The sequence below is a fragment of the Pseudophryne corroboree genome, chromosome 3 (assembly GCF_028390025.1).
Source record: "Pseudophryne corroboree isolate aPseCor3 chromosome 3, aPseCor3.hap2, whole genome shotgun sequence".
Classification (NCBI taxonomy): Eukaryota; Metazoa; Chordata; class Amphibia; order Anura; family Myobatrachidae; genus Pseudophryne; species Pseudophryne corroboree.
In genome coordinates this window covers 170,549,098-170,565,148 of record NC_086446.1, presented here as the reverse complement: position 1 = coordinate 170,565,148, position 16,051 = coordinate 170,549,098, and the positions used below count along the sequence as shown (strand labels likewise).

General features: G+C 45.9%; 1 protein-coding gene across 2 annotated transcripts in view; it reads left to right on the top strand.

Moving 5' to 3' along the window:
- The window catches only part of TMEM273 (transmembrane protein 273), a 122,251-nt gene extending 106,738 nt beyond the window's left edge, over window positions 1-15,513 (top strand). Inside the window, exon 5 of one of the 2 annotated variants that reach the window (XM_063963408.1) lies at window positions 15,157-15,513. In XM_063963408.1, coding sequence (XP_063819478.1) covers window positions 15,157-15,181 — 25 coding nt within the window. In that variant the 3' untranslated portion in view covers window positions 15,182-15,513. The remainder of the gene's footprint in view (window positions 1-15,156) is intronic. The other variant, XM_063963409.1, reaches the window with a different exon arrangement.
- The last annotated feature ends 538 nt before the right edge of the window (window positions 15,514-16,051 follow it).

The following is a 16,051-nucleotide window of genomic DNA, read 5'->3' as shown; positions in this document are numbered from 1 at the left end:
GAGTGTACATGGCAATGTTCCTTATGGGAGTGGCTCCAGACACATCTGTTTTTCCATTGGGAACTGCTATTACCCTTACAGGAGCAATTCTAACAGCCTCTTCCTGTGTAGATTCTACAGCTTGTTGTGGTACAATTGTTTCAGTGTAGTGCATGGTGCCGTACTTACCCGTTGACACGACCTCACCTATCCCTCCGCTAGGGGCTTTCACTAATCTCGTGGGTGTCGCTGTGCCTACTGTGGTCTCTGCTATGGTGGCTGCAAGAGAGAGAGCTGAAATTGTTGCTGAATCGTCTTCTTGATCACACTCCTGAGGAAGGTTCAAAACAGGGTACATCTTGCACGGGTTAATACTTGCATGAGTTATTTGGTTAACATCATTAACATTTACAAGGTTACTAAGAGTTTGTGTTTTACAACCCAGTGCGTTTCTCTCCGCAATCAACTTCTCTCCTGCAATGTATGGTGGAGGAGGAGCTGTGGCTATCAGCTTCCTGACTGCCCCAGATCCTGCCGCCAGAGCCAAACCTCTCTGTATCTCACCTTCCTGGTGCCATAACTGTAAATAATCATGATGCTGAATTCGTCTCTTTGCTGATTTTACGAGACATATCCTCCTCCTTAAATTTTGTAACACTTCTGGACTGAAGCTACCTATTCTTGGGAATTTGTCCCTGTCTTGTACAGTCATTCTCTCCCATTCATCACATAAAACCTCTGTGTGACTACCGTATTTTTCACACATTACATATCGTGCCGACCCAACTGGTCGGTTCTCTGAATCAACCCGAACCGAGGTTGATCGCCCCCTACCTGAACAAATGGCCCCCATAATCTGCAGGCGTTGCTTATTCCTCCTTGGATCTTTATCTCAAGGTTTTCAGCGAACCCTTACAAACAAACCAAGATGTCCTTGGGCAGGCCGGCGGTGGTGGTTTATCAAGTACCCCACTTACTTCTCGCCCACGTTGGCCAGTACTGCAATCACTGTAACCAGAGCTGCTGTACCCAACCTAGGGCCCCTGTGAACCTTTATTTACTGGGGCGCGTTCCCCAGCAAGTATCGGTTGTTGGATAGTTCCTGAGTGACCAGCGAACTTCCCTTCCAAAAATAAAAAATTACACAAATCATGTCAGAATGTACAAATAGCGTTTGTGACCACTTTACTCTAATGGTATTAGGTCAGATTACTAACTACTGCACACAATTACGTGCGGTCCAATCGTTCAGTACACGAGCACTACTTGTCATGTACTGAAAGATCAATGGAATCGATGTTTCCGGCCGCGATTCCTTCAGCAAGAGCTTATGGCCTATATGGGTTCTGCACCAACACCCCAGGCGTTGTGCCACTGGACTTTTATAGCGGACCTCTTTGTCTATTTTACCTGTTACCTTATGACCTCCTGGTCTGTTACCTTATGACCTCCTGGTCTTGTTACCTTATGACCTCCTGGTCTTGTTACCTTATGGTCCGCTATACTCTAATGCTCAAATATTATTTAACCAGGGATGCCTCCCTAGCCACCGTATATGTCACTTACACGTGTGTCCCTTGACGAGTACCCGGCTTTCCTTTTGGTTCCACCTTAAAGTTATATAAACTTTTGTATACAAAACACACTCACTCAACACATGTACACTTTTGCTTCTATATCTATTTCTGCGCAGAAATTGTCATTAGGCCAAAAGTGTTACCAATTAGGAGCAGGATCTGTTAAACTAAATTTCAGATTTTTCCAAAAATAGATTTGCGTTATTTACCGCGTCGCGTTATCTACCGCTGTGCGTTAATTATCGCCTTTGCGCTAATTCTCGCTTTGCGCTAATTCACCTTTTTCGTGACTTGAGCTACGTGGGCGTAACCGGACGCTACGTTGCGTAATGTACGCTGCGTGCGTCTGCCTTTTGGATTGCGTACGCTAGTCTTTGTTAGCGACACGTGTACGCAATGCAAAGATCCACCGTAACACAATATATACTTTTATCAATGTAAATGATCCCTGATCATCTACCGCAATCCACACTGACTGCCTTGTCTCCTAGACAAATCGTGTGTTGTTCTATACTTTAACTATTACCTTTACTATGAAATAACAGCAAATCTCTTTTTAGCACTTTCTATCAACTATAAAAATTGGCAAACAGGAATAGTGATATACGAAATTGAAAAAGAAATGCAGATAAATGTATGCGTGCGTGTATACGCAAGACAGAAGAGAAATAAAACAGTTTTTAAAAGACACAAGCGTTTTGTTCTTACTTCCGGTTCCCGGATTCCTTCAGCACTCTTTATCTAAGCGAAGCAGACGCTTATCCCGTCAGCACTGTGAGACAACCTCCCACCCTTTGCTGGAGGGATAATGTCTGCTGATCTACCTAGTGCAGATATGAGAAGGATAGGACGAGTCCCCAATTGACAATGCTAAATTCCTTTGTCGTATAAACAACCCTTTATGAAGCTAAGAACACTGTACGCTGTTTACTTAAGAAGTACCGTAATGATACGCTATCTGCGTAACGATCGCTCAGCCGTAGGCGAGACGCTCAAGCGTCACGTTCGCTCGCGGCCCAGTGATCACAGGACACGTTATTGGTTATGTCTAGGGGAATGATTCGCTGTAGCTTAGCGTACGCTCGAGACCACGAGGAGGTCACCAGCGATGCAGACGCTCACAACACTATACCTTTATGATAAAACCTTATACCAATGAAATACACTGAATACCTTAATGTGAGTACAGGGTGTAAGTGCAACCTTGTGTAACCTGACTAACTACAAAGCTGCTTGAGCGTCACCGACGCTCAAGTGAACACTTAACACTATAGAAAATGCACAGATACTGGTTTAGGTTCCAAAGCCTATTAACTGTATTATATCTAATATACTTGTAAAAGGGGATAACAGTACAAATGATACACTACAATATAACAGAGACTTCCTAACCACAGAACTAAAATACAAAAAGACAATACTACTCTGACCTAAATGAAATACAATACAATACAATACTATAATACTATGGGAGATATAAGAGGAAAGAGGAAAGAGGAGAGAGAGAGAGAGAGAGAGAGAGAGAGAGAGAGAGAGATAGAGAGAAATTGGCTCACAGAAAGACAATGATTACGGAGAGAAACTTACGCACAAAGGGTATGATCGCCTGCGCCTCGATATCCAGCTCCCGGCTATCAGCAGATAACCGTTGATGAGAGAGTGAGAGCTGGATGTGGTCGGCCTGCCTATTTATGCCCCACACACAATGCAATCTCCTGGTCCTACAATCCCATTGTCCATTGGCCGAAGGAATTCGGCCCTGCATCATAACAAAAGGTCATAGGGTGATTCATACAGGTGGGCTGTGACGATTTCCAACAGCTCAGGTGGGTGGGAAACTAGGTTTCCCGCCGCATACCTGAGTATGTGTAAATAATAGAAATGGACATAAACTTCTTATGTCCATAACTATTCGCACGAGCGATTAATACGCTCCAAACCAACACCGGAATATTGCTAATTAAATACTCTTCCGATGGGTACCAAACACTGCTGTATGATTCCTGTTAGACCCTTCGTACGATATAAAGAGGGATTCCTCAGCTCTGGGACATTGTATTTTAACCAAACTTTCAGAATCTATCAAAGGGACCATGATCTATAAACTACATTAATTGTGAAAATATGTAACGAATGAGTCGCACGCTACGACTATATAAACTCTACCGTAAATACGCATACCGCGCCTGCGAGTGCACGCTATTGCGGGTATGCGCCTCCACGGGAGAGCGTACGCACGCGCAGCGCGGACCAGTGTGCGGTGCAAATATGGCAACGTGCATTGAGACATTTTTCTGACTTTGACAGTATGTAGGGGCAATATGGGAAACCGCCACCTACAAGGCAGTCCATCTACAACTGGAGCAAAAAAATTACAAACACTGGTTTTCATGCAGGGAAAAGTTCTGGGAGGTCTCCTGTATCAGAGAAACAAGTGGCTCCTGTCCGTGAGATCTGCATGTGCAGCCCTGAGAAGTTGACAACACGTGCAATATTAGAATTACAGTTTCCACAACAGACTGCATAAAAAAAAATGTGTGGAAATGTTTGCAAATGTTTCTATATAAGCTACAGTTACTGTAAAGTTTAAGTAATGATGACAAACTCGTACATCGTTCTTTCTGTGTTTGGCACTCAAGGGGTCACACTATATTCTGGAAGCCCTGTGGTGTGTGTGTGTGTGTGTGTGTGTGTGTGTGTGTGTGTGTGTGTGTGTGTGTGTGTGTGTGTGTGTGTGTGTGTGTAGGGACATTGGGGGGTCATTCCGAGATGATCGCTAGCTGTTTTTGGTCGCTGCGCAATGATCAGGCAAAAAAAATTGCATTTCTGAGCATGCGTATGCGGCGCAATGCGCACGCGCGACGTACTTTCACAACAGCCGAAGTAGTTTCACACAAGGTCTAGCAACGCTTTTCAGTCGCACTGCTCTCCGCAGAGTGATTGACAGGAAGTGGGTGTTTCTGGGAGGTAACTGACTGTTTTTGGGGAGTGTGTGGAAAAAAGCAGGCGTGTCAGATACAAATGCAGGCGTGCCTGGGGAAACGCAGGCGTGTTTGTGACGTCAAAACAGGAACTAAACAGTCTGAAGTGATCGCAAGCTAGGAGTAGGTCTGGAGCTGCTCAGAAACTGCATAATCTTTTTTTGTAGCAGCGATGCGATCCTTACGTTCGCACTTTTGCTAAGCTAAGATACACTCCCAGAGGGCGGCGGCTTAGCGTTTGCACGGCTGCTAAAAGCAGCTAGCGAACGAACAACTCGGAATGAGGGCCATTGTACTACAAAGGAACCAGGGGTGTTTATCTGTTATGCTCAGGAAAACCATGCATTTGGAGTATAGGAATGTGTGTCTTACCGGCTTGATTAATTTTAGTGCAGTTCTCCTCTTCAGCCTGGGGCAGCTGAAAGCATGTGAGTGGGAGTGTCATTTGCCTGTCAGTCTGGGAAGGGGAAGCGGTCTGAGGTATAAAAGGCTGTCTTATCCCGGTAAAGCTGACCCAGGGCCGCATTAACAGCAATGTAGGCCCATGGGCAAAGTAATGTGCTGGTGCACCTACCTATCCTCCAGCGGTAAGGGTGATGGGTGTTATTAGTGGCAGCTTTGATGTCCCACGGGTGGTAGGGGGTGTTCTATCTTCCGCTCAGCATTTAGGGCCTATAGCAGTAATTTCTGCTAATTACTCCTTTACTGCAAAGATGATGGGAGATGGGGCGTGAGGAAGAACACAAAACTGAAGAAGGGGGCATTAGACTGAATAAAGGGGCCCTGGTACATGACTTTCAGGGTGGTAGGGTGTGTTTAATACTCAGGGGTGGGGTGGATATTGGAGTGGGCTTAATATTTATAATTTTCCAGTGGAAGGGCAGTTGGCAGATATCTCTAGTTCCTGGAAATAGATTTCTTAGCTTTCAATGTGTAAAAAATCTAGAACATCCCACCTTTCAAGCCTTACTGGGGACTTTGGAATCAGAGTTCAGGAGCCACAGCAATACACCGACGAACATATTAAACTGAATAACAAGCGTGTGGAGCTGGAGCAGGGACCAGCTGCTAGAAGGCTGATATATCTGGTTCTGGGCATAGTAGAGACAAGCTGCCAGTGTCCACCAAAAGGGGAGAGACACAGATTTTGGAGAAACCCCTCAGAAAAACTCTTAAGTCAGACAGAACCAGAAATATCTGCCTGGGAAGAACAATTAACAGGCTCTGATGTGACCACTGCTTTGAAGTCTTATATCTCTGTTTCCCCCTGGCCGATATTAAAAAATCTGGTACCTCTGGAGAAAGGAGACCCTCAGCTATCAGCCTATCGCCCTTATACTTCTGTGGCCCTTGGGCAATTTCCCACTTTTCCCATACGAAAAGACGTCCCTCAGCTTACCGGTGACATGGGAGTAGATCTGTGTTAGTGACAGGTCCATGAACATTTACTGTGTATTGCTTACTGGTCTGTGGTCTTCCTGATGAAATAAAGCCATAGTGGAAAGGTCAAAAGTCAGTGTGTGCTTCCACTACACAGGTTCTTTATCACAATATAGTGTATATATATATATATATATATATATATATATTTCTTGGTGTGCTCAGGTGCCATACCTCAATAAACATGTACAAGAACCAGAGTAGGGTGGCACTCAGTCACAAATATTTCTTCAACAAAGCACAGAGACACTGTTACTGCTGTGACAGATTAGTATGCTTGGTGAAAGATTAATAAGCAGCTCTGCTGTGGCATAACTTGTACAGTATAAGGGGCTCTACCATGACATAATATGTATTAGTGGCTATTCTGTGGTGTAAAGTGTATAAGCAGTTCTATTGTGGCAAACATGTATAAGAGGCTCTATGATGGCATAATGTGTAAAAGGGGCTATGCTGTGGCATAACGTATATCTGGCTCTATTATGATGTAATGTGTTTAAGGGGCTATATTGTGGTGTAAAGTGTGTAAGGGGCTCTACTGTGTGGTGTAACATGTATAAAGGGTACTACTGTGTGGTGTAACATGTATAAAGGATACTACTGTGTGGTATAATGTAAATAATGAATTCTGCTGTGTAGTCATGCCTACAGCGCATGTGCAAAATACTGAGAAAATGGCCACAATGCAATAGTTGTTGTGATTGTTTAGCTCTGCCGCTGCTGATGCTGGACTCTGGAGAGGTAAGTATAGAAGAAATGGGTGCAGGGTGTGTGGTTTGGGGCCCCTCTGGACCCAGGAGCATATGTGCACCGCACACACTGAACCCATTATAGAAATATATGCCAATGTGGGTAGCGAAATGTGACTAACGGACATTACTGTGTGGTATAAATAGGATTTTAATAGCCTACCGATAAATCCTTTTCTCGTAGTCCGTAGAGGATGCTGGGGTCCACATTAGTGCCATGGGGTATAGATGGGTCCCTTGGGAGCCATGGGCACTTTAAGAGTTTAATGGTATGGGCTGGCACCTCCCTCTATACCACGCCTACCAGACTCAGTCTAGAAACTGTGCCCGAGGAGACGGACATACTTCGAGAGAAGGAAAGACACAGATAGTGGTGAGATTCATACCAGCTCACACTTAACAACAGAAAACCAAGCTAACCAGCTTGAAACAAGTCAGCAACAGCTGAACAACAGTACTTAACCAAGTAACAATGCAGTACTTAACTAAGTAACAAATGCAGGAAAGCGAAGCGATGGGCGGGCGCTCAGCATCCTCTACGGACTACGAGAAAAGGATTTACTGGTAGGTAATTAAAATCCTATTTTCTCTTACTTCCTAGAGGATGCTGGGGTCCACATTAGTACCATGGGGATGTACCAAAGTTCCCAGTACGGGAGGGAGAGCACGGAGGCTCCTGCAGAACCGATTGACTAAACTTTAGGTGCTCAGAGGCCAAAGTATCGAACTTGTAGAACTTAGCAAACGTGTTCTATCCTGACTGCAAAGCTGTAAAGCCGAGACACCCCGGGCAGCCATCCAGGAAGAACCCACTTTACGAGTAGAGTGGGCCTTAACAGATTTTGGACACGGCAAGCCTGCCATAGAATAAGCATGCTGGATAGTAAACCTGATCCAGTGAGAAATCATATGCTTAGAAGCAGGACACTCAACCTTGTTGGGATCATAAAGAAGAAACAGAGCGTCGACTTTCTGTGACGAGAAGTTCTCTTCACATAAATCTTCAAAGCCCTTACAACATCCAAGGATTTTGAAGTAATGGAGGAGTCAGTAGCCACTGGCACCACAATAGGTTGGTTGATATGAAAAGCTGACACAACCTTTGGAAGAAATTGCTGAAGCGTCCTGAGCTCAGCTCTAGCTTCATGGAAAATCAAGTAGGGGCTCTTGCAGGACAATGCCCCCAATTCCGACACACGTCTAGCAGATGCCAATGCCAATAGTGTGACCGCCTTCCAAGTAAGAAATTTGACATCAATCTCCTGTAAATGTTCGAACCAATCCGACTGCAGGAACTGCAGCACCACATTAAGATCCTGAGGTGCTGTAGTAGGCACAAAGGAAGGTTGTATGTGCAGAACCCCTTTCAAGAAAGTCTGAACCTCAGGGAGGACAGCCAATTGTTTCTGGAAGAAAATGGACAAGGCCGAAATCTGAACGTTTATGGAGCCCAAACGCAGGCCCACATCCACACCTGCTTACAGAAAGAAGAGAAACTGCCCTAGTTGAAACTCCACCGTAGGAAACTTCTTGGATTCACCCCAAGACACGTACTTTTTCCAAATTCGATGGTAATGTTTAGACCTTACTCCTTTCCTAGCCTGTATCAGGGTAGGAATAACCTTGTTCAGAATACCCTTCCAAGCTAAGATCTGGTTTTCAACCTCCATGCCATCATATGTAGCCGAGGTAAGTCTTGATAAGCGAACAGCCCCTGCTGCAGAAGGTCCTCGCGAAAAGGAAGACGCCTCGGATCTTCCAGCAGTAACTCCAGAAGATCTGCGTACCAAGCCCATCTTGGCCAGTCCGGATCAATGAGGATCGCCTGAACTCTTGTTCTTTTTGTTAGCTTGAGAATCCTTGGGATGAGTGGATGTGGAGGGAACACATACACTGACCTGAACACCCACGGAGTTACCAGGGCGTCCACCGCCATTGCCTGTGGGTCTGTCGACCTGGAACAGTACCTTTGAAGTTTCTTGTTGAGGTGGGAGGCCATCATGTCTATTTGAGGTACGCGCCAAAGACTTGTCACCTCCGCGAACACCTCCGGGTGGAGGTCCCACTCTCCTGGATGGAGATCATGTCTGCTGAGGAAGTCCACTTCCCAGTTGTCCACTAAGCACCACCGCATGCTTTTCCGCCCAGAGGATGATTCTTGTTACCTCTAACATTGCAGCTCTGCTCTTCGTTCTACCTTGTCGGTTTATGTAGGCCACTGTCGTTACATTGTCCAACTGAACCTGAATGGCTTGATGTTTCAGAAGATGTGCCGCTTGTAGAAGACCATTGTACATGGCCCTTAGTTCCAGAATGTTTATCGGAAGGATGGATTCCAGACTTGACCACTTTCCTTAGAAGTTTTCCCCTTGGGTCACTGCACCCCAACCTCTGAGACTTGCATCCGTGGTTAGGAGAATCCAATTCTGAATCCCAAACCTGCTGCCTTCTAGTAGGTGAGAAGTTTTCAGCTACCAGAGGAGCGAGATTCTGGCTTTCGGTGACAGACGTATCCTCTGGTGCATGTGAAGGTGAGATCTCAACCATTTGTCCTGGAGATCCAGTTGCAAAGACTGTGCATGAAATCTTCTGTACTGTAGAGCCTTGTAGGAGGCAACCTTTTTCCCCAGAAGGCGAATGCACTGATGAACCGATACCCGGGCTGGCTTCAGGACATCCCGGACCATTGTTTGCATCACCAACGCTTTCTCCGCCGGCAGAAACACCCTCTGTACTTCCATGTCGTGGATCATCCCCAGGAAGGACAGTCTCCTTGTCGACTCCAAATGCAACTTTGAAAGATTCAGGATCCATTCATGATCCTGGAGTAGTTGAGTTGAGAGAGCAATGCTCTGTAACAGCTTCTCCCTGGAAGACGCTTTTAGCAGATCGTCCAGATAAGGAATTCTGTTCACCCCCTGCTTGCGGAGGAGTAGCATCATCTCCGTCATGACCTTGGTGAACACCCTCGGTGCTGTGGAGAGGCCAAAAGACAGTGCCTGGAACTAATAGTGACAGTCCAGCAGCGCAAATCTTAGATAAGCCTGGTGAGGTGGCCAGATCGGAATGTGGAGGTACGCATCCTTGATATCTAGGGATACCAGAAATTCCCCCTCCTCCAGACCTGAGATCCCCGCTCTCAGGGACTCCATCTTGAATTTGAATTGCCTCAAAAAAAGGGTTCTATGACTTTAGGTTCAATATTGGCCTGACCGAACCATCCGGTTTCGGTACCACAAACAGGTTTGAGTAATAACCCTTGTTTGTTAGGTGAGGTGGAAATGGAACAATGACATTGGACTTTAGCAATTTTTGAATGGCTTCCTGTAGTATAGCACTTTTTGTCAGCAAAGCTGGTAAGCCTGATTTGAAGAATCTGTGAGGTGGGAGTACATGAAACTCCAGTCTGTACCCCTGGGTAATAGATATGGTCTAGGCACGAAGACACCCAGACATGACAGAAATTTCTGAGTCTTGCTCCCACCTGCCCGATCTCCAGGTTGGGAGGTTAACCGTCATGCCGAGGATTTTGAGAAAGCGTAACCAGTTTCTGTTCCTGGGAACCTGTTGGAGCAGGTTTTCTGGATTTCCCCTGACCTCCTCTAAAGAAAGTGGAAGGGGGTTTGGACTTTTTAACTTTCGCGATCCGAAAAGACTGCACAGTACACATAGGATAAGATTTCCTAGTCGGCGGTGTTGCTGGGGGAAGGAAGGTTGACTTACCCGCAGTTGCCGTGGAGATCCACGTATCTAATGCTTCCCCAAGCAGAGCCTGATCTGTGAAGGGCAGGTTCTCCACACTTTTCTTGGATTCCACATCCGCAGACCATTGGCGCAGCCAGAGTCCCCTGCGTGCCGAGACAGCCATGGAAGAAGCCCTTGTATTAAGATGGCCAAGGTCCTTCATGGCCTCCACCATGAAACCAGTAGAGTCCTGTGTGTGTGATGCAAAAACTTCAATGTCACTTCTATCCATAGAATCCAATTCCTTTAGTAATGTGCCTGACCACTTTACTATGGCTTTAGAAATCCATACACAGGCAATAGTGGGTCTTAAAGCTACGCCAGTAGCTGTGTATAGTGCTGTGTGAGCGTAGTCTCAATCTTGCGGTCCGCCGGCTCTTTTAAAGTGGTGGACCCAGGGACAGGTAAAACCACCTTCTTTGACGACCTAGATACAGAGGCGACTACTACAGGCGGGGTTTCCCACTTTTTCCTGTCCTCCTCAGGGGAAGGAGAAGCAATGAGAACCCTTTTTGGGATCTGGAATTTTTTCTCTGGGTTTTCCCAGGATTTTTTAAACAATGCATTCCCTAGATGCAGGGAATGTAAGGGAGGATTTCTTATTGTCATTAAAGTAAGCCTCCTCTACTTGGTCAGGTACCTTATCAGTAATGTGTAAAATATCTCTAATAGCCTCAATGATGAGTTGCACCCCCTTAGCAAGGGATGCATCTCCCCCTGCATATCCCCATCACCGTCCCCTGTATTAGAGTCGGTATCCGTGCCAGCTTGCATTATCTGGGCAAGAGCACGCTTTTTAAGGTATACAATTGGGGTCTTTGATGAGGTAGTGGGAGCTGAATACGACAAAACCTCAACAGACTTTTTCAAAACCTATGATTCAGTCTCATTTTGAGTTATCCGAGATGAAATCTGGGATATCACTCCCCTAATAGAATCCACCCATGGGGGTTCGGATTCAGAAGGCTGAGACAGTATATTACAGTCCTGACTACATGGAATAGACTCTTCAGGAGAAGATACGCACTCTGCAGCCAGGGGTGTAGCGAGGGTGGCTCCGGTGGAGTTCAAGCTCCGGGCGCCAGAAGAGATAGAGGGTGCGCTGCTGTCTGTCCCCCTCCCCCCCCCCCCGCTATACTTCAGCCTGCTGTACAGGCAGCTGCAGAGCAGGAGGAGAAGCAGACGGATGCACACTGACTTGGACTCAGAGACTAGGTAGGGAACAGGGCAGGCCAGAGCTGATAGTAAGAGACACTGACAGCCGGCACATGCCGCCCTTTTATATGTCTCACTGTCTGCTTGTAGCTGTGCAGCAGGGTTACTTCTGTCCTGCTACACCACTCTTTGTTCCAGCTGCTGCAGCACCTGTTTCAGCTTTATTGGCCAGGTATACTTGCATATACCAAAAACAAATCCTAGTATACGCAAGTATACCTGGCCAGTAAAGCTGATTCTGATTCTGCTGCAGCACGTCTATCTGCCCCAGCTGCTGCACCACCTCTCTCTGCCCTGGCTGCTCCAGCACCTCTCTCTACATTGATGCTGGAGCACCCCTCACTGCCCCAGCTGCTGCTGCAGCAATTCTTACTGCATAAGAAGCTGCAGAGTAACATGTATAAGCGGCTTTACTGTGGCATAACCTTCATAAGTGGCACTACTGTTGTGTAATGTGTATAAGCGGCTCTACTGTGGTGTAATGTGTATAAGCGGCTCTACTGTGGTGTAATGTGTATAAGCGGCTCTACTGTATTGTGTAACGTGCACAATCAGTTCTAATGTGTTGTGATACGTGTGGGTTCTACCGTGGTGTAATGTGAATAACGGACACTACTGTGCAGTGTAATCTGAATTGGTATTATTCTGTGGCCATGCCCTTTCCCCATGAAGCCACACCACTATATTTTTTTGTTGCACTGTACCTATTTTATGCATGTGGGGCGCCCAACGGAAACTGAGCTCCACAAGATCTAGAACCAGACCTGTCCCCAATTTAGGAATTTTTTTTATTTTTATTTTCAGATTTAACATACACCCAATTCAGTACAGGGGAGTGGGAGCCAAAAGATACCCTTGCTCCGGGCACCATGGCACCAAGCTACACCTCCTCCTGCAGCACAAGATACAGAGTTCCTAGACATGTTTATGTGAGCTATAAACATACACACACGCACGCATGCACGCACGCACGCACACACACACACACACACGAAAATGCAGACACAGTTTCCCCCAGAGTACCTTCAGAGAGACACAGAGTATATGAGGCCAGCCACACAGCGCCCCAGTAGGCAGTTAATACACTAAACTGCCGGCGCTGACTGAATAACCTTAATAGATTAAACAGTGATTATTACACTCCCCCCCCCCCGTCTATAACACCCTGGTACTGCAGAGGTATGCTGGAGTTATGTGTAGGGCAGTGTTCCCTGTCAGCGTTTGTTCAGTGTGATCTGCAGGGAGAAAATGGCGCTGGTGAGTGCTGGATCCGCTCTAAGGAGAAGCCCCACCCCCTGTAATGGTGCGTCTTCCTGCTTTCATAGATTTTACTGGCCTGAGGTGATTTAGCTGCTAACAGTGGAATTAGTCCCTGTTAGCATATGTGACCAGTGTAGGGTATTTGCGCTGGCCCAGGGCGCCCCTCACAGCACCGCACATCAAGTACCGCTGAGCCCTCCAGAGTGCAGCCTGTCAGAGCTGCCCTCCCACCCTTGTGCCGCCATTTCAGCCGGCAACATACTCATCACTCTTCTATCTTCTGGCATTGTTAGGGGGTGGCAGCCGTCGTGCGGGAGTGAGCGGTCGCCTCGTGGGCTTGCGATCAGCACCCTCAGGAGCTCAGTGTCCTGTCAGCGGAGATAGAGAACCATTCACTTCTAGAGTTGGTTCCTACTCCCCCCCTAAGTCCCACGAAGCAGGGAGGCTGTTGCCAGCAGCCTTCCTGTACTTAATACTCTTAGAAAAACAATAAAACTAGAAAAACTCCTAGGAGCTCCCCTAGCTGTGACCGGCTCCACCGGGCACATTTTATAAACTGAATCTGGTAGGAGGGGCATAGAGGGAGGAGCCAGCCCACACTATTAAACTCTTAAAGTGCCCATGGCTCCCAAGGGACCCATCTATACCCCATGGTACTAGTGTGGACCCCAGCAGGACGTAAGAGGAATTTTAATTGGTACTATTGTGTGGCCATGCCCTTTCCCCATGAAGCCACGCCGCTGTATTTTTAAAGAGCGCCTTCGGCGGATACTGTCTCTTTATTGATTATGTGGGGGGCGGGGATTCTCTTTCTGGCACAGGGTGTCTAGATACAGCTGTGTACTTATTAGTGCACCTTCCATGTAAGTGGCAGTGATGCAACCTCTGACCCAGGACTGCCTGTGCATATGTTCCTGTTTTTTAGTTTATGACATAAAGCAACTCTAAATATGGTGCAAAATGGATAGATGTATTCTGCTTTATCAGCAGCACCATCTAGCCTCTTCTGAATGGTTGGTTACTTTTTAACCCCTCTTCATGTAATCATTAGCATAGTAGTTGTCTAATATGAAGTGCAGACCTACTATTCTCCTTGATATTACCATTTGGAATACTGGAGGATATCTCCCCCTGCATCTCTCTCAGCACACCATCTCCTCTTGCATCTCTCTCAGCACACCATCTCCCCCTGCATCTCTCTCAGCACACCATCTCCCCCTGCATCTCTCTCAGCACACCATCTCCCCCTGCATCTCTCACAGCACACGTCTCCCCATGCATGTCTCTCAGCACACCATCTCCTCTTGCATCTCTCTCAGCACACCATCTCCCCCTGCATCTCTCACAGCACACGTCTCCCCATGCATGTCTCTCAGTACACCATCTCCCCTTGCAGCTCTCTCAGCCACATCATCATCACCCTTCGCTCTGTAGCCTCTTACCACATACAGCAGCAGCAGCAACACACACACACTCTCTCCCCCTCCCATTCAAACTCACATGCAGTTTTGCTCCAGCGGTGGCCATCTTTAATGAGTGCAATGCATCATGGGATTTGTAGTTTATTTTTTTAGTTTATTTGTAGTTTATTTTTTTTCTGAGCAGGGAAAAACAAGTTACAAATCCGATACCACTGCTCTTCCTACTCTGGACAGCTTGGGCTATGTGATGTTGTTGAGGACGGAGGGGGGCAATTGTGGGTGTGCAGTGCGAACACGATGCCCTGGCTGGCTGCGTTCCCCTCTGCTGTGCCTGCCACGGCACTCAGGGCACGTGTCCTGCTTGTCCCGTGCTAGTTACGCCTCTGAATGACAGAAATAAAGCAAGGTTGACTGTTAGGAAGAGCAGAAGGTAAGTAAAGCATTGGGTGCTGGTTGAGCAGAGTGGGTCCACTTGGTCCCAGGGGTGTGAGTGTGTACTCTTTACTCATTATAGATGTGCCATTAACTGTAATGCAACTTTAGCATCTACTGCTATCATTGTTAAGCCACATTGGTGTGTTATTATTGCAGAGCAAAGTATGCAGATTTGTACGTGTGACATTAAGGTTTAGCAAGATTTACACTTTAATACTATTCAGTTGGTCAAGGATGAATGATAATTTTTGTTTTGTATTGTACATACAGTATGTAAATATATTTTGTATTTATATACATATGTAGCCTATATCTTTCTACATTTCTCATATTGAATTTATTTTCTGTCTTTCAGAGGGGGAGATGGAGATACCACTTGAAAAATGAAAAAAAAAAATTAAACTCATCAAGACTCTGCTTGTGAAGATTGATTATCTACTATTTTGCCTCAGTATAAATGCACCGTAGCCATTGGAGTACTGTTTATAGAATTTGCATTACACTTACTCTGGCAAACTATGGACACAACCATGCAATTAACTAAAACCTCTGTAGAGCTCTAGTTTGGTTTAATGTGCAACAAGGGGGGGAAAAACCTTAAATTGATGGTTACCTTATTTTAAAATGATAACAGTATTTATGTGTTGTTTTACGAAATATGCACAATAAAACAAATCAGTGTTTTGTGACCTGCAATTGGACTTACAAACAATTCACAAACAACTCTAAATCAGGCTAAAGGTGAGTGTTCTCTTGGTATTCGGCACAATCACAAAACAGCTGTATCTGTCTGACATCTATTATTATTATTGTTATCATCCTTTATTTATATGGCGCCACAAGGGTTCCGCAGCTCCCAATTACAGACTACATAAACAAATAATCAAAACATGAAAGCAGCAACTTACAGTTGAAGACAATATAGGACAAGTACAGGGTAAATAAACATAGCTACATCAGCAGATAACAATTAAATAAGTATCAGGTGGCAGAAGACTGCTGGAGTTGATGCTAGAGATGTGCACTTGAAATTTTTCGGGTTTTGTGTTTTGGTTTTGGGTTCGGTTCCGCGGCCGTGTTTTGGGTTCGACCGCGTTTTGGCAAAACCTCACCGAATTTTTTTTGTCGGATTCGGGTGTGTTTTGGATTCGGGTGTTTTTTTTCAAAAAACACTAAAAAACAGCTTAAATCATAGAATTTGGGGGTCATTTTGATCCCAAAGTATTAATTAACCTCAAAAACCATAATTT